Below are 22130 nucleotides of genomic sequence, written 5' to 3' on the forward strand. Positions count from 1 at the left end.
CTGTGAGACTGTTATTTCCAATAAACCACTCAGAAAACGTGAAGTGGAGCTGTGGCTCAAGTGGTAGAGCGCTCGCCTTAAGCTGAAGAACTGAGGGACAGTGCCCAGGCCCAGAGTTCAAGCCCCAAGACCAAAAAAAAAAAAGATCATTCCCTGATTTCTGTGCAAATTGTGAGTTGTGGAAAGAAGCCTAGAAGCAAGAAGAACAGATTATTAGACCAGAAAAGTGATCATGGATGCTTAGACTAGGGTGGTAGTCTTGGAATTTGAGGGAAATGAATTGTGGACTTGTGAATTGTGGGGACTTGGTGTCAGGATTAGGGACAGAATGAGCTGGGTTGATGTGGGTGTGTCTGTGACACAAATCTGCTGATGGATTGGAACAGGACATAGGGTACATTGATGCCAGGGGTATGGCTTTCCTAAGTGCAGAGAGGGTGGTACTATTTAGTCTTTTACCTGGGGAAGGTAAAATTGTGTGTGTGTGTGTGTGATAACTTAAATACTACTGGAGACATGAACCCAGAGTTTTGAAATATGATGGGAGTGTGGATCTGGGGGATCTGGGTGTGGGCCAAGGGAAGCCCCCTTGGTGAGGAGGATGAGAAAAGGGGGTGAAGCTCCTCAGAAACCCATGCCAGGGTTGGTGGACCTTGAGGTGCAAAGGCTGAAAGGAAGACCTTAAAAGTAACAAGGGCTTTTCAAGACCACAAGACTCCAGGCAGACCTTTCAACACACACCTGTTCTTTGGTATCGGTTAGTGTCTAATAAGGCCCAAGATGTACCTGTCTTCCTCTGCATCTGGTTCTTTGTTGGCTTCAGGCATCTTTCTCACCTGGCTTGCACTGGCTTTTCCAGCTCAACGGGAATTAGGAAAAGGTCTAGGACCAACCTTGTATCTCTTCGTCAGAGGCATCGTCTCTCAGGTGTCCAGTGACTCAGTTTCCCTGTCACCTTCTGAGCTCCTCATCATTTCACACCCTGAGAGCGCGAGGACTGGTAATATGCATATGTAAATGACGAGCCGAAATAATTACAGGCTGAATCAGTGGCTACACTAGAAATAGAACCCAGGCGTCTCCACTCAGAAGCCCTGGATTCTTCCTATCGCCCAGACGACGCTGCGTCCACCCTGTGGCTCGGACCTTCCTGGACATTCTCAACAATAACAGAGGTTCAGCTCCCAAGTGGCCTCCTGGCGTTTCCGCCCAGTGCACGCAGCCAGACACGGCGTGGGCGGGGGAGAGGGCGTGGCCTTCTCGTGTCTGGGCGGAGCTTCTTCGTGGGCGGGGCCTCCTGGAGTTCCGGAGTCGAGTCGCTGGCCTCCTGGGCCGGAGCAGACATGCAGCCGCCGCCCCGAAAAGTGAGATGGGCCGGGAAATAGGGTCTCTTGGTGGGCTGGCGGTACGGAGGGATCGCAGAGGGTACTCGACCCGGGGTGGGAGACAGCGGGTAGGAAGGGGTCAGAGGCTAGTCCACATGTAACCGAGGAAACAACACAGCCGCTCCCGACCCCGCCCCCTCACCGCTCCTGTGCAGTGTTTTCAGGTTTCCAAGCCGGGGCGGAGGGGAGCTGGGGGTGTCTTTATTCTCCCCTTAATCTTACAGGTGAAGCCGGCCCAAGAGGTGAAGCTCCGCTTCCTGGAGCAACTGAGCATCCTTCAGATCCGGCAGCAGAGAGAGGCGGATCTGCTGGAGGACATCAGGTAGTCTCTGACCCCTCCCCTTCACAGATCTCCTCATTGGCCCCAGCGGAAAGTCCTCTTTCTCCCCCCACCCCTCCCCACCCCGCTCCCACCACCACACAAATGCCGGTTGGGGGCGGGGAGACTGGGGTCAATAGCTCATCCACAGCCTTCACCCAAAGCCAGCCGCTCCAGATACTGGAGGTACACATAGATAAGCAGAGGGATCCTCCCATAACCTCCTTGACCCCTCCCCACGCCACTCTCCCCACCCCCACAATCAATCTTAGGGAAAAAATCCCCTCCCTCTTCCAGACCTGTTGGAAGGCTGGCGGATACCACACCCAGCCCCCTTCCCCCCCCCATCAGTCCTCATTTCCAAGCCCACAGATGACCCTTCAGGGGTGGGGAGGATTCTGCTGGGGCTCTGAGCTATAAGGTGAGTCTGTCCTGTGTTGCAGCTGCCCGAGGTGATCTCAAGGACTCGGTTTCTTAAGTCCCATTCCCTCTGGGTGTAGTCATAGTCCAGGCTGGCTCCTTCCTTCCTCCAGCTCAGGTTGAGAAAGGATTTAGGGCAGGAGAACTGGACCACATGGAAACCCCTCTTCTTTCCCCAATCGCCACAGATCCTACAGCAAGCAGAGGGCGGCCATTGAACGGGAGTATGGGCAGGTATGGGACACTTCTTTTTATTTTCCCTCCAGCACTAGCCTCCTTTAACTACCAGCAGTGTCCCTCTCTTATTATGATCAAGAGTAAATGCCTGGAGTCAGGCAGACAAATCCCTGCTGTGCTAACTTATTAGATATGTGATCTTGGACAGATCAGTTAACATTTTTTACCCTCAGTTTTCTTCTCTGTAAAATGGGCATAATAATAATACCTAAATTTCATGTAGGATTATTGTAAAGAGTATATAAACTAGTGAGCTCAGGAAGGTATCTAGCAAAGCAACTAGTATATATTATGCATCCCAAGAATGGCATTATTATACCTCAGGCCCAAATTCTCCCAGATAAAGTGAGTCTTGCAAAAGGAACTGGATTTGTGATGGTTTTCTCACCAGGCACTCCAGAAACTGGCTGGGCCATTCCTGAAGAGGGAAGGGCAGCGAAGCGGGGAGATGGACAGCAGGTGAGTCTTACAGGGGAGCTGGAGGTGATAGGGAGCTCAACTCCAGAGACCTGAAGGGGATGAAGGACCCTCGTGAGGGGACAGGGCACGTGAGTGTAGGTAGAGCTGACACAGCAGCAGCAGGAGAGGAGCTGACCTAGCAAGGACATTGTGGGTAGGGGTGGAGGGCATGAGTGATCTTGTGGCTGAGCTAATGGGCTGATCGATTGATGGGCTCCCAGACGAAGGAGGAAGGGAAATCACTCTGTCTCCCATGGTGTTGGGGAGGGGGTGTCTTGGGAAGCTATGCAGTGTTCCTCTCTTCAACACAGACTTTCTCTGGGGAGGGACAGGACAGTGTTTGGTGCCTGGCGCTGCCTGCTGGATGCCACCATGGCTGCAGGCCAAACCCGACTCCAGGCGTCTGACCGATACCGTGACCTAGCAGGGGGCACAGGGCGGAGTGCCAAGGAGCAGGTGCTTAGGAAGGTATGGCTTAGTGGATGAGATGAAGGAACCTCATTTGAGAGTGGAGGTGGTCTGGGTCAAGACCTTGTGTGCCCATGCTGTAGGGGACGGAGAGCCTCCAGAGAGCACAGGCAGAGGTGCTGCAGTCTGTCCGGGAGCTGAGTCGAAGTCACAAGCTATATGGACAGCGAGAACGTGTATGGGCCTTGGCACAGGAGAAGGCAGCCGATGTCCAGGCCAGGTGGGTTCATGAGCATTTTGGAGACTTGAAGTGGGTCATGAGGTGGTGTGGAGAGGCAGTAAATCATTAAAGTTGGGTCTGACTAGGACTCCTTTCCTTCACTTGCACAGGCTGAACCGAAGTGACCATGGCATCTTCCACACTCGGGCCAGTCTCCAGAAACTGAGCACCAAGGTTAGGGGAATGAAGGCATGAGTTGAGGAATGGGAGTTAGAGTACCCCTAGTGGTTTGTATCCAAGGGCATAAGTTTAAGACACTGTGTTGAATCGAGGCTCCTCAACTTCCTAGATGGGTGACTATGGTTAACTTACTTGATTTCTCTGAGCTGTATTTCTTCACTTATACAATGGAAACAATGCCTTTTTCTTTTTTGTTCTTTTATATGTATTTATGGAGGACCTCTGTGTGCTTTGCAGTTGTATATCAGAGAGCAGGACCAATAGAGTTCTGCCCTCATGGCCTGGTGGAGGGAGATAGAGTATGATTAGATGAGGATGGAAGTCAAACTAGGTAATACAAGGGTGTGATTTAGAGAGAGGGTCTTTCTGAATGGATCACATGGGTGTAAAGAAGGACCTATCCTTGGCATAAGAACATTCCAGGGAGAAAAAATGGTGAGTGCAAATGCTGAGGTAGGAGTAACTTTGGCTCAAGGAACTAAGAGAATACCAGTGTGCCCAGAGCACTGTGAGCAAGGGACAAGCTCTTGAAAGTTCAGAAGTAAGAAAAGATGCAGGAGACACCTCATGTTGGACCTGGTAGACCAATGTAAGGAGCAGTTTGGATTTTATTTTACATGTGTGCAGAAGCCACTGGAGCATGTATGTGTGTGTGTGTGTGTGAGTGTGTGTTGTGCGTGCGTGCGTGTGCATGTGCACACGTGTGCTGGTACTTGGGCTTGAACTCAGAGCCTGGAAACTGTCTCTTAGATTTTTCCACTCAAGGATGGTACTCTACCACTTGAGATACAGCTCCACTTCTGGGTTTTTGGTGGTTAATTGGAGATAAGTGTCTCACTTTCTTGCCTGAGTGGCTTCAAACCATGAGCTCCGATCTCAGCTTACTGAGTTGCTAGAATTACAGGTGTGAGTCACCAATGCCAGGCTGCCACTAGAGGATTTAGGTTTGTTGCCACACATGTAGTAAGCTCTCAGTGTGAGAATGTATTGTATACCTGGGTTTTTGGTTAGCCTTGGAAGGACCCTGTTGACTCTTATTTTCTTCTTCTAGCTCTCTGTCCAGTCAGCCCAGTACTCCCAGCAACTGCGAGCAGCCCGGAATGAGTATCTGCTAAACTTGGTGGCCACCAATGCCCACCTTGACCACTACTACCAAGAGGAACTGCCAGCTTTGCTCAAGGCCAGTCCTAACCCGGATTATCCTTGCTCCTCAGCAAAAGGAGAGGCTACCCGTTTGCCATGTTCCCTGAGGTGGTTGATGGTGCTAAGGACTTTACTTGCTTAGTTTGCCATGTTCCCTGAGGTGGTTGATGGTGCTAAGGACTTTACTTGCTTAGTTAGGGTTTATACGAGATATATATTGAGTTCAGGTTCTGCTTCTATCATGCAGGACACTTAACTCCCTCAAACTCTACATTCTTCATCAGCATTAACCCCAGGTCTGCTAACATTATAATATTCATGAGGTTTAAAGAGAATGGATGTGAAAGTGTTTCTTTTCTTTTTTTTTTAATCGACTCAGTCATAGGGCTTGAACTTAGAGCCTGATGGTCTCTGTCCCTTAGCTCTTTTTGCTCACTTTGAGCCATAGTACCACTTCTGGTTTTCTGGTGATTAACTGGAGATAAGAGTCTCATGGACTGTCCTGCCTGGATAGCTTTGAGCTATGATCCTCAGATCTCAGCCTCCTGAGTAGCTAGGATTACAGGCATGAGCCACTGATGTCCAGCTCAAAGTGTTTCTTAAACTGTTGAGTGCTGTATACACATGAGGGCCTAAGATTAGAAGAAGCAATGTATGTTATTCTTTCCTCCTTCCTGTCCCTCATGCCCATCTCCTGTACAAACCTGGACAGCATTCCAGTGGGGACCTGGGGAAGGTGATGTGAGTATGTTGGGGTTCTCTCTAGGCCTTGGTAAGTGAGCTGTCAGAATACTTGAGAGATCCTCTGACCTTACTGAGCCGCACTGAGCTGGAAGCTGCAGAGATGGTCCTGGAACATGCCCGCCATGGGGGACAGACAACATCTCAGGTGAGGCTGGGGTCCGTGAGAGCTCCTTAGAGATCCTTTGAACCCTGTTCTTCCAATACAGACCTTGTTATTGCATGTCTGTCCCATCCCATCTCACTTGTCCTCTTTCTACCAAGAGGTGCTGGAGACAGTGCTGGAGAGGGTGCCAGTGAGTGAGTGACTGTGCCTTTTCCCACCATTAGGTAAACTGGGAGCAGGATGTGAAGTTGTTTCTTCAGGAGCCTGGCGTCTTTTCTCCCACTCCACCTCAGCAGTTTCAGCCAGCAGGGGCTGATCAGGTAAAAGTTCTCTCCCCTCAGCAGTTTCAGCCAGCAGGGGCTGATCAGGTAAAAGTTCCCTGCTTGTTGAGCCAGACCTCCTTCCCCATTACACTTGTCCTAAGTTAATAAACTCAGTGACTGTTAAACTTTGGAGAAGAGGCTTCAGAATTCCAGTTTCCCTCCCTCCCATGAGGACATACAAACATACCTCAGATTAAAGTTCAGTCACTTCACTGCACTATCCTCTTCAATCCTGATTCTGTTCTTGGGACTGTGTTCACACCAATTTATAATTGTGTCCACAGACATGACCATATACCCCTTTCTCTTTGTTCCTGTCCTTGAGAGGCAAAATGAGAGAACTGATGAGAAAGATGGCCTCACATTCTCCTCACAGCATGCCCCTGTCCATTCAGGTGTGTTCACTGGAGCAAGGAACAGGAGACGTGGCTGAGGATAGTGGCCTGGAGAAAGAGATCCAGCGTTGGGCAGGTCGGGCTGCCCGAGACTACAAGATCCAACACCACGGGCATCGGGTGAGGTGGGGGTGCAGGTGTTGTGGGTGGGCAAGAAATGCTGAGTGATGGGGATCTCAGTATCACTGGGGTTTCATAAGGTTATAGACAGGCTGGGAGGAAAGATAGTTTAACACATGGTATGACACAATAATTAAGAGCACGGCCTTCAGTGGTAGACCAACCTAGGTTCAGATGAAATCTGTTGCTTGCCAGCTCTGTGACCCTGGGTAAAGGAGTGACTTCACCTCTCTGGACTTCAGTTTCCTCATCACTAAACTGGAGCCAATAATAACACCTACATCATAGGGAAGATAAATGATAAACTGCAAATAATGCAACTAGCCAAGTACCAGGTCCAGAGTAAGTTGTGGCCCACAGTATTTCCACCCACTTCTGCCTTCCTCACCAGGTGCTGCAGCGACTGGAGCAGAGGAGGCAACAGGCTCCAGAGCGAGAAGCCCCAGGCATAGAACAGAGGCTACAGGAAGTGAAGGAGAGCATTCGGAGGGCACAGGTGAGGCATAGCCCTAGGCTTAGCACCACTGAGATCCCACCTCCTCAGTCAACTCCGAGAGGGGAAGCAGAGGGACACAGCTGGCCAGGTTCCATTAACTCCCTTTTTTCCTCATGTCAGGTGAGCCAGGTGAAGGGAGCTGCCCGGCTGGCCCTGCTGCAGGGGGCTGGCCTGGATGTTCAGCACTGGTTGAAGCCAGCCATGACTCAGGCCCAGGATGAGGTGGAGCAGGAGCGAAGGCTTAGCGAGGCCAGGCTGTCCCAGAGGGACCTCTCCCCCACGGTGAGCTTCTTCCCACCTCTCACTGTACATACCTAGGAGGGTAAAAGTTCCCAGTTGAAGGCAGACCGTCTGAAATGGGAATCACAGCAGTACCTGACTCAGAGGGTTGTTGTAAGGCTTAAATGAAACCATTCATATAAAATTCTCCATAGATTTCTGGCATAGAGAATCCTCAATAATTATTTACCCCTGCAGAACTGGGGATTGAAACCAGGGCCTTACACTTACTAGGTGAACACTCTAGTACTTGAGCTACATCTCTAACTCCTCAATAAACTTCTACTACAAATATAATATGGTGGTGAAGAAGCAAGGTTCTGGGAGCACCCTGTGAGTGACTTCAGTATCAGGCATTCATTGGCTGATGATCTTGGAAACTGACTTAACCAAGCCTTAATTTCTTCAAAAGTAAAATGAGTTTAATAAGACTGGTCAATAATACTGGGTTCATATAATCTCTCCTGTAGGTCTTTTATGACAAACAATATGTATATAAATATTTATGTATATATAATTATATATGTATATACATATATGTGCATATATAGTAAATGTGTGTGTGTGTGTGTGTGTGTGTGTGTGTAAAGATACTACAGTGCTTTCAGGCTCTGGTGGCTCATGTCTATAATCCTAGCTACTCAGGAGGCTGAGATCTAAGGATCACAGTTTGAAGCTAGCCAAGTTAGACAAATTCAAGAGACATTTATTTCCAATTACCTAGCAAAAAAATAGAAGTGGAGGTGTGGCTTGAGTGGTAGAGTGCAGCAATCGAGCAGAAAAACCTAATCAAGAATGGGAGGCCTTGAGTTCAAGCTCCAGTATCAGCCCCAAAATAAGATACTTTACATTGGACTGTATACATATTAAGTACTCGATTTTAAATAGTATTTTTCAATTTCACCCTGCTCTGTGGTGCTTTTGATTATGAGAACTGATGATTGGTTGGGAGATTCAGCCTTAAAGGACAGTTCCCATTGTGTGGGGGAGTGGGAGGTACAAGAAGTACTTGAGAGTGGGTTCCATGGTGATGTGCTCTTTACTCCCCAACAGGCTGAGGATGTTGAGCTTTCTGATTTTGATGAATGTGAGGAGACTGGGGAGCTTTTTGAGGAGCCTGCCCCTCCAGCCCTGGCTACCAGGCCCCTCCCCTGCCCAGCACATGTGGTATTTGGCTATCAGGTATAAAAAAGGGACAGGACTTCAGATGGGCAGTGGGAGTGGGGGTCCAGCCAACTCTTGAATCTTTCCCTGTGGACTCAGGCAGGGCATGAAGATGAACTGACCATCATGGAGGGTGAGTGGCTGGAGGTCATAGAGGAGGGAGATGCTGAAGAATGGGTCAAGGTGGGTATACAATTCTGGATTACAATCTTGAGTTGGGGGTCAGTGGGAGGACTTCTCTGTGGCCCATAAGGCCCACTCCTGGCTTTCCTCCACTCTCAGAAGGCTGAGTGGAGGAGCCAGGGCCATAAGCTGTTTCAAGATAAGTCTAATATGTTTATATTGCTGGATGAACAGGCTCGGAACCAGCATGGTGAGGTAGGCTTTGTTCCTGAGCGGTATCTCAACTTCCCGGATCTGTCCCTTTCTGAGAGCAGCCATGACAGTAACAATCCATTGGGAGCAGAACCCACTGGTAAGAAAGGTTAATTTTGGGTATGGGTACCCTGAGTATGGAGACAAATTATTTGGTGGTGTGGGTCTGATGGTATCACTGCCCATCCCCTTCTCTCACCACCTCTTCTGGGCATCTACAGCATTCTTGGCCCATGCCCTGTACAGTTACACTGGACAGAGTGAAGAGGAGCTGAGCTTCCCTGAGGGAGCACTCATCCGCCTGCTACCTAGGGCCCAAGATGGAGTGGATGATGGCTTCTGGAGGGGAGAATTTGGGGGCCATGTTGGAGTTTTCCCCTCCTTGCTGGTAGAGGAGTTGCTTGGTCCCCCAGGACCACCTGAACTCTCAGACTCTGAACAGGTGAGGCCTCATTTTTCCTGGGTCCCCAGGTACTTCTAGGGTACGGCCTTGTATTTAACTTAATGCTCCCTCTTCTCCCCAGGATTTCCTCCTATGGTGGCTTACGTCTCTCTATCCTCTGGGCAGAGGAAAGAGAAACCAAGGCAAGCTTCCTAGGAATGCAGAGGATTTTAGTGCTGGATAGATCTCAGTTCAAATTTCTACCACAAGGCCTTGAGCAGTGATCTTAGGCAGCATCTCTGAGCTTATGTTATGTGTAAGGTGGATTTATATTCCTTGTTAGCTGTTTCAGTAGTTTCACTGTCATGAATAGAAGTATACCTCTTATCCTGATAGCACACAGAAAATACTTAAAAGTCTTCATGTTTTTTCCATGCTATAGAGGAAGGGCTTCACAGTGGGAGTCAGGAGACCTAGATTGTAGCCACACTATGCCACTAACTGACCCTGTGATCTTGGATGGATGGCTTAACATAATCTTACCTCTAACATAGAGTCATAAAAATGCCTATTTGATATGGTAGTGATGAGGGTTGAATTAGTGTATACGCAGTGCTAGCAAAATGCCTGCAACATTACATCTTCAAAATGTATTGGCTGTTGAAATATGTATAAGTTACAATCCTGGCCTGAATATAAACATTTGGCCACTTCCTACAGTGAGTGTGATAGAATTGTAGATAGGAGAAAAGCTGGTGAAACTTTCCCATACCAGGAATAACTCTGTGCCCATCCTGCCCCCAGATGCTGCCATCTCCTTCTCCTCCCAGTTTCTCTCCTCCTGCACCCACCTCTGCCTTGGGTGGACTCTCTGCACCTGCCCTTCCTGGGGGTGAGTAGAAGGACTTGGGGGTTCTGTAATAAGAAGAGATGTGAAGAGGAAGTATGGACCCTAAGGCCATACTCTGCTTCTCTGTTGGCCCTCACTATACCTTGCACTAGGTCCACTGCAGGTTAGTAGGAAGAAGAGCTTGAGATGTGGAGTTAGGCTGACCTAGTTGAACTGTTCTACCTGTCCATTCTTTGTTACTTTGTTCTTTTGAGAGTTAAAAAAAAAGGAAAAAGATGTTTCTAGCCAGGCACAGGTGGCTCATGCCTATAATCCTATGGCTGTTCAGGAAGCTGAGATCTGAAGATTGTGGTTTGAAACCAGCCTGGGCAGGAAAGTCTTATCTCTAATAAACAATTCAAGAAAGTTGGAAGTAGAGTGATCGCCTTGGAGTGGGAGGGGAGAGGAGCTCAGGGACAGTGCCCAGGCCTTCATTCTTTTTCTTTTTTTTTTTTTTGGTGCTGGAGATCAAACCCAGAGCCTTGCATATTCTAAGCAAGAACTTCTACTACTAAGCCATGTCCCCAGTCCCTTTTTTCCCTTTTCCTTCTGGAATGTCTACCTTTTCTAAAACCTTCTAGACTTTCACCTTCTCCACAGAGGCACCCTCCCTGATCCTCCGAAGTTAACCATCTCTAACCACACCTATCTCACTTTGAATAACTTAGTACTAAGATAGTCACTGTGTGTATTGATGTTTAATAACTGGGTTCCTGAGAGCTATTGGGGAGAGCTGTATCTCCCACCTTTTCTTTCTTTTGGTATTTCAGGCATAACTGATTACATAGCAGTTGCTCAATAAGTGTTGAGGCTCGATGGATGGATTTTGTGACTGAGGTTCATTACTATTCATTAATTCAACAAATATTTACAGTGTTACTATCCTAAGGAGTAGAGATGCAGGATTACACAAAACAATGCCTGAAGACTAACTCTTGGTTCTTGTTCTCAGACACATCCTTAGACTGTTCTAAAGCCTTGGACTGTCCTGGCCCCCTGGACATGATGGTGCCTCGACTCAGGCCGGTAAGAGTCCCTGCCTTAGAGGGAACTGCAAAGGGGGTCATTCCAACGGTCCTGTTTTGTCTGCTAGGACAAGTATATCCACAAGGGAGGGCTCTGAAGCACTAACTTTGTGTTCCCTACAGATGCGTCCACCACCTCCCCCACCAGCTAAAGCTCCGGATCCTGGCCACCCAGATCACTTCACCTGAAGGCCAGGGGAACCACTGCCCCAAATAATGCTGCTGCCCTATCTCCATGCTGTCAGAGACTACTCCCTCAATGATGTGGAGCAACACAGCCAAAAGCTAGAATCTCTTGTGCCCACTCTTAACTCCCCTCTCCTTTCTGGGGCTAGGATTGACTCCTCTTTTCCACTGTTCCCCTGATATTCCTAGGACTGGAATTATCCCCTTTGTCTTCTGCCATCACCCCATCTCTAGAGTGGTAAAATACCCCCCCCCATCTCAGGCTGGAACCCACTCCCCAAAGTCTTGCGTGGTTCTAGCCCATCTCTATCTCTACCTTGGTTTATGGCCCATCCTGGTCTGGATGCCAAGGTCACTAGGCTTAGTGCCAGGAGAGGAACAGGCCTTGGAAGTCAGAAGGAGCTGGAGCCAGTATGTGAAGCAGCTGTAATGGTTTGAGCGGATTTATTGACAGTGAATAAAGGGCAAGAAGTCCAAGCCAGGTCTTGAGACTCTAGTGCCAACAGGGCAGGGAGCCTAAGGTGCTATTGCTTTAGGGGCCCACCAAGGGCAAGGGCCTGGTCCCAGTTGCCACTCTCTAGCATGTGGAGTGAGGCATTGGAGAAGAGACAGGCCAGGCATTCTGTTGTCAGGTTGAAAAGGGGTATGAGACTGAGGGGCAAGAGTATGGGGATGGGAAGGGGGGATTTCTGAGGTTCCTCAGCCTGAGACCATGCAACTCCAGGTAGAAGTAGAGCTGGTCCCTCAATGGAGGGGCATTGCTGCCCGGTGGAGGGGAGGGTCTTCATGACCATCCACCCCCTGGTCCTGCCAGTTGGTAGTCAGTCCATCAGCACAATGAAGAATGAGGCTTGGAGGAAAGGAAGGGGAACAGTGTTGCTTTCTGTTGAAGTTTTGTCCCCACTTTCCCCAGGAGCTTCAGGACCCTTCTTAATCACTGGAACACCCACCACCAGCTAAGGAATCTGAAGCACAGGCTAACTCTGGGGAAATGGGGAGCTGATGGGCTTAGTTTGGATAGAGGGTGGAAGGGTGAGATTACCTGACGTAGGTCTCAGGCAGACTCACCTCACAAGCCCCCTGGTCCCTGTGGTGGAGACACCTAGAGATGGGGGGGGGCATTGACAATGGGAACAGTAGGTGGATCGTAATTAGTGCTTGTCAGAATAGGGCAATAAGACTGAGCCCATCATAGCTCATGGTAACCCTGGCCATGTCTTCATACCTGCAGATCTGAGGTGTCCAGTTTGCTTGGCTCTCCATTTGCTTCTTGACTAGGCATCCCTGAGATTGGGCCCCTCCCTCTGGCCCCTGGTGTTGGTTCTGCAGAGGCTCCAGGGTTCCCCTCAAGTGCAGAAGGGACTGGGTTGGTATCCCTGAGTCCTCCATTCTGCACCAGGGGACTGGCTAGATCCTGGGGCTCCTCAGGGGGCAGCCTCTCAACAGCAGGCAGCTCTGTCCTGGATTGCCCTCCAGACCCTTGACCACCCCCTGGATCCTGCCCCCCACCAGAGCCCCAGCTTCTGTCCGTGGGGGAACCATCACGATGCTCATGTAGCCCATAACGCTTCTCAATGTGTGTCACTCGGAATCTGGAAGAGGAGAGAATACTGAGACTTAGGCCCATAACTCAACAAGCAGCTGAGCCTACCCCTCCCACCAGATATCCTGGGTTTGATGGTCACTTCCCTTTGACCTCTGGGGTAGGGGAAGCTTTCTCAGATGGTGAGGCAAATTTTGCAGCCTGACCCTTGCTGCAGTTCCAGTCCAAGAGAAAAGAGCTGGGGCTCACCTTTGGGGTCAGGTGCCTTATTATTGAGATTCCCCACCTCAGCCTCCCTTTTCCTGAGCACCATAGTCCCACCTTCCCACTGAGAACACAGTGGTCTCCCCAGTCCGGGGGCGGCTTTTTCCTTCCTTAGAGCGTCCCTGTCGGACAAGTGGGGGCCTCTTGCCACGGCTGCAATGGATGCAAGGGGCTGATGAGCCCAGATGCACGGTGTGATGATGGGAGGGAGCTCCATCCTGCAGGCTGGAGGTGGCATCCACGCTGGATAGTAGGGAGGAGAGCAGAAATTGTATTTCCATTTCCCTTTCTGTTCTCTTCCCTGTTCTTTTAGCATGCCCCCAGAAGCTCTTGTTTCCCAAGCCCAGTTCCTTTTAATCTAATAAATTCAACATTAAGATATGAATGACTATGTGGTCTTCCTTCCAGCCCTGTTTGCTAAAAGAGGGTAATGGTTAACTCCAAAGAGTTGTACTAGATGTGAATGCTAGCCTTGATAATACCTACATGGGAGACATGGTTTGAAGGACTTGGAATTTCTACAAAACTTGTTTCTTCCTATGTTATAGGCAGCCTTGTTTTCCTCCCCATGCCTACCCCATCCCAAACATGCAAGGACACTAGGATAGGACTGTGCTGGAGGAGAGGGTACTCTCCAAGGCAAGCTAAGTCATGCTGGCCCTTGTTTCCAGCTCACCTGGACAGCTGTACTGTCCCTTCTCCTTCACTGTCCCCCAGCATCTCCTTCAAGGCCTCAGCATTGGCTGAGGGGAGAAGGGAAAGAGGGAGTCAGTGGAGGTGGAGGTCAGGGCAAGAGAAAGTCAGAGTGGAGGCAGCAAGGGGCCAGCCTATACTCACCTTCATTTTGGATGATGCAGCGAACAATCCTCTCTACCGTGTCCTCATTCACGTCATCGTCCTCAGCTGAAGGATGAAAGAGGTTGGCAAGAAAGCAAGAAATGAGTCAGCTTTAGGGGAACATGAGCTGATGGCCCCTATGGCCAATTGATTGCTCAGGATATCCCTTTACCCATTTGCCATCATGCTGGGAAGTTTTTAGCATTTCAGGGCCCATAGAGATGGGGAAGTCAATGGGAGGCTAGAACTACCAGCAGTGAGCAGTGGACTGTTGCTGCCCATGCTGCCTTCTCTATCCTTGCTTTCAGGGTGTTATCATCTACTTGCTGACTTCAGAATGCATTGCTAGGTTTCTTACAGGCCTGATCAGGATTTGGCTTCGGTCGTAGGTCAAGGAGGCAGAAAGGTGTGGTAGGGAAAGGAGTAAGGCAGAAAGTTGACTGAGCCAGGATTCCAGGCTGTTCACTCACGGAGCTGGAGCTGGGCGTCGTCAGGCTCTGAGCCCCTGGACGTGCGACAGCGGTAGCCTTTCTTCTTTAGCACGTGGCAGATCATGAAGCCTACAAGGCCCATGAGGAAGAAGACCAGCACAAGCAGGAAGAGCATGTACAGCCCATGTTGGGGCGGCTCCAGGTCAGGCTGTGGTTCCGACATGAGGCCCTGGGGGGCGAGCGCGGGCCAGGGCGCTTCCTGGGTTTAGGGGGCTGCAGCTAGGGATGGGAGTGGGGGTATAAATGCAGTTCTCAAGATCCCACAGGCAAGCCTCAGAAACTCTACCCCACCCCGCTACCCAACCAGGGAGCTGTCCGGGCCCAGGGTGCTGGTCGGCCAAGGCCGCCCGAGGCTGGAGGCCAGATGGCAGCTACGCAAGCCTTTGGCCCCAACCCGGTCCCACTTCTCCGGCGTCCAGACGGTTCCCCTTTCCAGCTCGTCCCCCGCTTCTGTCCCTCCCAAGGACACTGCAGCGTGGGAAGGGACGGAATTCTCAGGCGGCGGGCGCAGAAATCGCGCTCGAGTCAGCATCCATCTCAACCTCCTCCTTGTTGGCCTGAGCCAGGCCTTCGGCAGCCCCCTCCTCCCGGTACTCCCGAATCCCTCCCTGCCTTTTCGATTCCTCCCACCCTGACCACCATGCCCACCCGGTACCGATGATCTGGTTCTGGCTCCGGCTCCGGCTCGGGTTCCCGTTCCAGGGGCGTCCTAGTCCGGCTCAGGGCCCCCGACGCCCTCCCGGCGCTCATCCCTTGATTCCTCCCCCTCCCCGCTTCTTCGCAGCCTCACCGGCTCCGAGCTTGTGGCTGCGGATACCCGTGCCGCGGCAGGCGGGGGGAGGGAAGGATGGCGGAGGAGGAGGACTGATTGGGAGCCGAGGGAGCCTCCGGACCACTGCGGTCCTGGGAAATGGCCCTGATGGGGAGAAGGGAGGGGGGCTGGGGGGTGCCTCCAAAGCCGCCTTGGGTTCCTAAATGTCTTCTCCCGTTGCCGGCCTGGGACCAAAGGGCGGAGCGCAGGTGTGCGGGGAGCGTGAGCCTCGCGCGCGTGTAAGCGCAAGTAAGATGCGCGCGTGACTGCGCCGCGCCGTCTCCCCCACCCCGGGAGAGCGTGCGGCGCCGAGTCTGAGTCCGCGCGGGGGTTAAGGAGGCCGGGTGCGGGTGGCGTGTCCTCCACTGGTCTATCCTGCACGCCTGACGCAGTTCCTGCCCTCAGATACCCCCGACAAGTGGATAACCCGGAATCCTCCCAGCGGGTAGGGGAAAGCTGGCTTTCTGCACCTGAGAGGGGCAGCGTGGCCAGATCTTCCAAGCTTCTCAGGCAGGTGACCACGGCCTGCGCCTGTTTGGTGAAAGAGACTGGATGAGCTAGCTCGGCTTCCCGCGGATCTAACCCCCGCCCCAAAAGAAATGGCCCTCGCATCCTAGAACTGCAGCCGTACGTCCCCACCCCAGCCGGGAGGCTCAAGCCCCAAACCAGGACGTTCAAGCTAGGAGAGGGGCGGGACTCCCGCAGGGGGCGTGTCCGAGGCGTGGTCTCTGGAGGCGGGTCGAGAACTCCGAGTTCCGCAGAGGCAGGGTACGTGTTTACGTAACACGCAGTCCAGGGGCGGGGCTTGCGGCTAGAGGGCGGGCGGCGGTGGCTCGGGGCCTGGTCCCGCCGGTACCATGTCCAAAACTGTGGCCTATTTCTACGACCCCGACGTGGGCAACTTCCACTACGGTGAGGAACTTGGTCGTGCGCGAGGAGCTGGGGTGCAGAGATTTCTAAACAGGGGTTGCAACCCCAGGGGTGGAAGCTGACGAACTCTCTTTCCCCCCACTCTCAGGAGCTGGGCACCCTATGAAGCCCCATCGTTTGGCATTGACCCATAGCCTGGTCCTGCATTATGGTCTCTATAAGAAGATGATCGTGAGTCCCGCTGCTTCTGCTGGGGTTTGGGGCTGGGAGTGAGCTGTGGCCTTTGGATTGCGTGGGCTGTACTTGAATGCACTGAGTGCAACCCGTCCCCGGGAAGTAGACACCAGGAGCACTCCCGGTTGCGGGTGGCGTCCTCTGACATAATGGGAATTAACTCTTCACCCCAGGTCGTTCTCCCTTCAACCTCAGACCTTTGCTAGGGCTACGGTGATGTGGTGTGGGTTGAAGACAGATGTGAGCCTCCCTTGCATCTTATATTTATATATTTACTTATTCTGCCTTGCTGAGGATCAGAACCTAGAGATTTATGAATGCCATGCAAATGCCTCTACCACTGAACTGCACCTTTAGCTCCCATGAATTTTAAGGACACAGTGCTCTGGCACTGGAGATGGGAAGCAGGGAGGCTTTATTACTATGTCTGAGTGTGGGGCTTACTCTGATTTCCCACCGTTTTTCTTTTGCTACATTTCTCTATCTCCAAGGAGCTAGAACAGCAAATACAGCTCTGCAGCACTGTGAATAAGTTTGTGTTTGTGTGTGCATACAGCGAGAGATGTTCTGGGTAATCTCTTCTCAACCTAGAATAACTCTACACAGCTCTGCTTAACTGATACCCATTTCTCTATCTCCTATATATACTTATACATATATATGCTATCTGTCCTAGCTTGGAATTTATAGTTGTAGAATAATAGTGGACTTGACCCTTATGCACTATGAGGATAATGAGGTGCAGACAGTGGTTTGGTCATACAAGATAGGTAATGTTAGTGTAGAAAACTGAATCCTTTGAGGTTGTTTGTTTGTGTATTCTTGAGTACATTTTATAGAAGACAAGTTTTTTCTTTACCTAATTTTCAAAGGGATGTGTGAACCTCCCCCCCTCTACTATTGAGGATGGTAAGTATTTGGCTTAACAACTGGGAATTCAATTAGGTTGCCACACATCATTATTGTAAGGCATATTAAAGAGGTAGGTTTCATTAGGTAGCCGATGAGGAGAACCCCATGCGCTATTCAGGCAGGAGAAGTTTATTTACTGAACTGCTTGCTGCCCCTGTGTACATGGTGGACAGACATGGCTGAAAAGGAAAAGGGGCGACCCACCCCTGGGCCAGGACTTATCTAGGCCAGGGACAGGAAGAGGTGTGGCCAGGAGGAGGAAAGGTGTGGCTACACTGGATCTGGACTTGACCTCAGTGCCTGGGACCCTCCAAAGGTCAGATGGGAGGCGGGTGTCCCAAGGTGGCCCAAGATGTGACCTAGCTGGAGGGGAAGGTGACTGCTTCCAGGTCTGCCAGTTACCTAGGTAACAGATACTGGGCAGAAACTTAGCCAAGAGGCAAGGAGGTGTCCCTGTGCAGACCTTACAACCGTGAAGAACCTAGGTGGGAAAAGAAAGAAACTAGGGGAGAGAGGGCAGAGTCAGAGCCTAAGAGAGGAGATGAGTATAGAGAAAATTAGGACAAGGAGATTTAGTGAACAGGGCTGGTGGATCAGGGCTCGAGGCTGAGGATGTAGGAGAAGCTGAACTGGAGGTGAGAAGATGAGGAAGTAATCTTCAAGGGTCTTGATTAAGATAGCTGACCTTTGTCTCAGAATAATGAGTGAAGGGTGGAAGGATTGTTGCACATTGTTTTGAACTGGTTTCAGTGTCAGACCCTGCCTAGTTCATCTTATGTCTCCATTCCCAAGGTCTTCAAGCCGTACCAGGCCTCCCAGCATGACATGTGCCGCTTCCACTCTGAGGACTACATTGACTTCCTGCAGAGAGTCAGCCCCACCAATATGCAAGGCTTTACCAAGAGCCTTAATGCCTTCAATGTGGGCGATGACTGGTGAGAGCACTTTGATGCCATATCCTTTAGTGAAGTCCTTTGGTAGCAGTGGGAGGATATAAAGGGGACCCTGGGCTATATATGAGGGACACAGTGAAGAATAAGAGCAAAAATTTAATATTGCACCAGTACTAAGTCCTGTGAAGGAGAGATTCAGGAACAGACTATTAAAGTGTATACTTGGCAGGATTATCTAGGCTAGTGTTGGAGATTGAGCTAAGATTGAGTAGGAAGTATTTGGGTAAAAGTTGATTTGAATGGAAGCAGTAAGGATGACAGTGCTAAGGGTCTGTAGTAGGATGGAATATGACTCATTTGAGGAATAGGGGAAAGGCAGAATGCAGAATAAGAAGAGAATGATATACATGGAGGCTGAAGGAGTCTTTTTAAAAGAAAACAAACAGCCCTGTTATGAATTGAGATTTTTTTCTCTCAGAGTAGAAGATAGTTATTAAGGTATTTTTAAAAGAAAAGGAGTGACTTGATATGATCAGATACAAGTAAGCTTGTGTGGCATATCTTGAGGGTTAGATACTATGGTAGAGAACAAGAGAATGGCAGCAAAGATGATCCATGATCCTTGCTTACACTGTAATAAACATCCATGAGAATAACCATAATAACTACCAAGTACTTAGTTCTATTTAAACTTTTTTTTGTCAGTCATGGGGCTTGAATTCAGAGCCTGGGCAATGTCCCTGAGCTTTTTTGTTCAAGGCTAGAGCTCTACCACTTTGAGCTAAAGTGCTACTTCCAGTTTTCTGGTGGTTAATTAGAAATAAGAGTCTCTTGTACTTTCCTGCCTGGGCTGGCTTTGAGTTACGATCCTCTGATCTCAGCCTCCTTAGTAGTTAGGATTACAGGCATGAGCCAACAGTTGCCCAGCTTAAACTTTTTTTTAAGACAAATATCAAACATTTCTGAAGGTAGAGTAGAGCCGTGAAGTCATACATCATCCAATTTCAAAACTTAACAAATAAATGCCCAGTCTTACTTCATCTGTATCCTCTTATGTTAGATTATTTTAAGGCAATCACAGCTTGGTGTGGTGTTGAATGCCTGTAATTCCGGCATTTGTATGGCAGAGATGGGATTCATAAACATTAAATAAGTACAATTCATCCATAGGTTTTTTTTTTTTTTTTTGCTGGTCCTAGGACTTAGGGCCTGGATATTGTCTCTGAGCCTCTTTGTGTTCAAGGCTAGAGTGCTACCACTTGAGCCATAGCACCACTTCTGGCTTTTTCTGAGTAGTTTATTGGAGGTAAGAGTCACACAGACTTTTCTTCCTGTCTGGCTTCAAACCACAATCCCCAGATCTCAGCCTCCTATAGTAGCTAGGATTAATGGCGTGAGCCACTGGTGCCCTGGCTCCATAAACATTTTATTTTATATTTATATATGAATTCAGGGCCTGAGTGCTATTCCTAAGCCTCTTTGTGCTCAAGGCTAGCACTCTACCACTTGAGTCACAGAGTGCCGCTTCTGGTTTTTGAGTGGTTAATTGGAGATAAAAGTCTCATGGGAACTTTTCTTCTTGGGATGGTTTGAACCATGATCCTCAGATCTCAGCCTTCTGAGTAGCTAGGATTACAGGTGTAAGCCACCGGCACCTGGCTTTTATTATGTATCTTTAAGTGCTACTTTTAAGTAATACCAGTATTAACACTTAAAAAAAATAATAGTAACTTTAGTGTTATCAAGTATTCAATCAGTATTGATATCCCCAGTTGTCTTTATATACACATATAAACATATACATACACACAACCTTAATTTACTTAAATCAAGATATAATAAAATTGACATATTGCTTTTAATTGATGTGTCCTCAGACTTAAAAATTTGACTTTTTCCTCTCTTCTTTGAATTTATTTATTTATTTATTTTGGTACCATCACGGAGCTTGAGCCTCAGCACCTGGGTATTATCCCTGAATGTTTTTGCTCAAGGCTAGTGCTCTGTCACTTGAGCCACAGCTTTACTTCCAGGTTTCTGGGTGGTTAATTGTAGTAAGTCTCACAGACTTAGCCCAAACTGGCTTTGAACTGTGATTCTCAGATCTTAGCCTCCTGAGCAGCTAGGATTACAGGCATGAGCCACCAGCACTTGGCTTAGCCACTTAATTCTTACATCAATCTGAGACATAACAGTACTTTTATTGATGTTGTATGTAAATAAATGGAGCTTGGGGAGACTTAGGTGGCTCAGGTGAGTCACCTAACTGGTTAGCCAAGGTGGTAGGATTTAGATACAGAGCCTTGGTTTTTTGTTTGTTTATTTTGTTTTGAGACTGGACCTTGCTATATAACCCAGGTTGGCCTTGAGCTCACCAACCTCCTTCCTCATCTCATCCTCCTGAGTGCTAGTATTAAAGATGTACACCAATATGCTGTGCTTAGAAGCTGTATTTTCTTTCTTTCTTTTTTTCAAAAATTTTATTGTGATTAAGTGGTTACATAATTTCCCAAATTTCACAGTATTGTGTGATAGTGATGCTTAGTTAAAGTCACAAACACATTCTAACTTTCTTGGGGCAAATTGTCTATCATGATCTATAACATTTATGAGTTCTATGAGTTTTGTGATAGTTATTTCTTCCACATTGGGTGATATGTACATTTCTTTTGTTTTGCATAGCATCAGCTGTTCCCTCTTTCCCATTTGTTCCCTCCCTCCCATCACTGCCATTAAGTTGCTTAGTTCATTTTGATCAATGTCCAGTGCAGCTGATGGGTCCCGCTGTTGTATGTTTTATCCTGATTCCCTCTAGTTCTGTGTAGTCCTCCTGGTTTCCCTCCGGTGTGCACATATATACCATATATGTAATCAGCAGCATGGGGTTATTTACTAGTGATTCGACTTGATGAGTGGAAGTCCTTTGTTTCTTAAGTCTTGTTAATTTTGTCGTATCACCTTACATTTTGGATTTAACATCCACTTATCAGGGAGACCATGTGCCGTTTGTCTCTTTGCTCTTGGCTTACCTCGCTCAACATGATTTCTTATAGCTCCATCCATTTCCCTGCAAATGCCATTATTTTGTCCTTTCTAATGGCTGCATAATATTCCATTGTGTATAGATACCACAATTTTTGGATCCATTCATCTGTGGTGGGGCATCTGGGTTGTTTCCATATCCTGGCTATTGTGAACAGTGCTGCAATGAACAGGGAGGTGCATATCCTTGTATACTGGTTCCTGTTGTTCAGGGTAGATGCCAAGAAGTGGTATGACTGGGTCGTAAGGGAGGTCAATATTTAGCTTTCTGAGGACCCTCCAGACTGCTTTCCAATGTGGTTGTATAAGTGTACATTCCCACCAGCAGTGTAATAGGGTTCCTCTTTCTCCGCATCCCCTCCAGCATTTGTCGTTGGCTGACTTTAGGATGTGGGCCATTCTGACTGGGGTAAGGTGGTATCTCAGGGTTTATTTGCATTTCCTTCACAACCAGGGATGGTGAACATTTTCTCATGTGTTTCTTTGCCATTTTTATCTCTTCTTCTGAGAAATCTCTCTTTAGTTCCCTTGCCCATTTAGTAACTGGTTTGTTAGGTTTGGGAGGGATTAGTTTCTTGAGTTCTCTGTATATACTGAATATTAACCCCTTGTCTGATATATTGCTGGTAAATATTTTTTCCCAGTTAGTTGGTTGTCTTTCTAGCTTGATTGCTATAACTTTAGCTGTACAGAAACTTTTTATTTTAAGGTAGTCCCATTTGTCAAGTCTTTCTCCAATTTATTGTGACCCTGGGACTCTGTTCAGGAAGTTCCTGCCTGTGCCTATAAGTTCAAGTGTCTCTCCTACTCTGTCCTGCAGTAGTTTCAGAGATTCAGGTTTGATGTTAAGGTCTTTAATCCATTTTGAGTTGATGTTGGTGCATGGTGATAGGCTGGGGTCCACTTTTAGTTTTCTGCATT

The 22130-nt window shown here is 48.9% G+C and overlaps 3 protein-coding genes across 5 annotated transcripts in view; 2 read left to right on the plus strand and 1 right to left on the minus strand.

The window, feature by feature from the left end:
- The first annotated feature begins 1298 nt into the window (after window positions 1–1298).
- Fchsd1 (FCH and double SH3 domains 1) lies at window positions 1299–11656 on the plus strand. Of its 3 annotated transcripts, none has more exons than XM_013020468.1 (20): window positions 1299–1364; window positions 1610–1707; window positions 2313–2358; window positions 2753–2820; window positions 3132–3288; window positions 3372–3508; window positions 3619–3682; window positions 4740–4868; window positions 5598–5720; window positions 5903–5998; window positions 6397–6516; window positions 6908–7012; window positions 7133–7294; window positions 8345–8473; window positions 8555–8638; window positions 8813–8930; window positions 9052–9272; window positions 10017–10104; window positions 11054–11127; window positions 11250–11656. In XM_013020468.1, exons 1-20 carry the CDS (start codon window positions 1344–1346, stop codon window positions 11313–11315), a joined length of 2106 nt encoding a protein of 701 aa, XP_012875922.1. In that variant the 5' UTR covers window positions 1299–1343; the 3' UTR covers window positions 11316–11656. The 3 variants fall into 3 exon arrangements, with proteins under 3 accessions (XP_012875922.1, XP_012875923.1, XP_012875925.1); XM_013020469.1 differs by having other exon boundaries at window positions 3153–3288; XM_013020471.1 differs by lacking the exons at window positions 10017–10104; window positions 11054–11127; window positions 11250–11656 and adding an exon at window positions 9355–9592.
- Window positions 11657–11739: 83 nt separating this feature from the next.
- On the minus strand, window positions 11740–15355 carry Rell2 (RELT-like 2). The gene is made up of 8 exons (XM_013020472.1): window positions 15103–15355; window positions 14427–14666; window positions 13957–14022; window positions 13796–13862; window positions 13177–13362; window positions 12538–12904; window positions 12381–12414; window positions 11740–12162 (listed from the first exon to the last, which is right to left on the minus strand). The coding sequence occupies exons 2-7, from the start codon at window positions 14608–14610 to the stop codon at window positions 12382–12384; spliced, it is 903 nt and encodes a 300-aa protein (XP_012875926.1). The 5' UTR covers window positions 14611–14666; window positions 15103–15355; the 3' UTR covers window positions 11740–12162; window position 12381.
- A 668-nt stretch (window positions 15356–16023) lies between these two features.
- The window catches only part of Hdac3 (histone deacetylase 3), a 21268-nt gene continuing 15161 nt past the window's right edge, over window positions 16024–22130 (plus strand). Inside the window, exons 1-3 of the mRNA XM_013020446.1 lie at window positions 16024–16170; window positions 16277–16359; window positions 18067–18209. Coding sequence (XP_012875900.1) covers window positions 16116–16170; window positions 16277–16359; window positions 18067–18209 — 281 coding nt within the window. The 5' untranslated portion in view covers window positions 16024–16115. The remainder of the gene's footprint in view (window positions 16171–16276; window positions 16360–18066; window positions 18210–22130) is intronic.

Source organism: Dipodomys ordii, unplaced genomic scaffold (assembly GCF_000151885.1).
Source record: "Dipodomys ordii isolate 6190 unplaced genomic scaffold, Dord_2.0 Scaffold50, whole genome shotgun sequence".
Classification (NCBI taxonomy): domain Eukaryota; kingdom Metazoa; phylum Chordata; class Mammalia; order Rodentia; family Heteromyidae; genus Dipodomys; species Dipodomys ordii.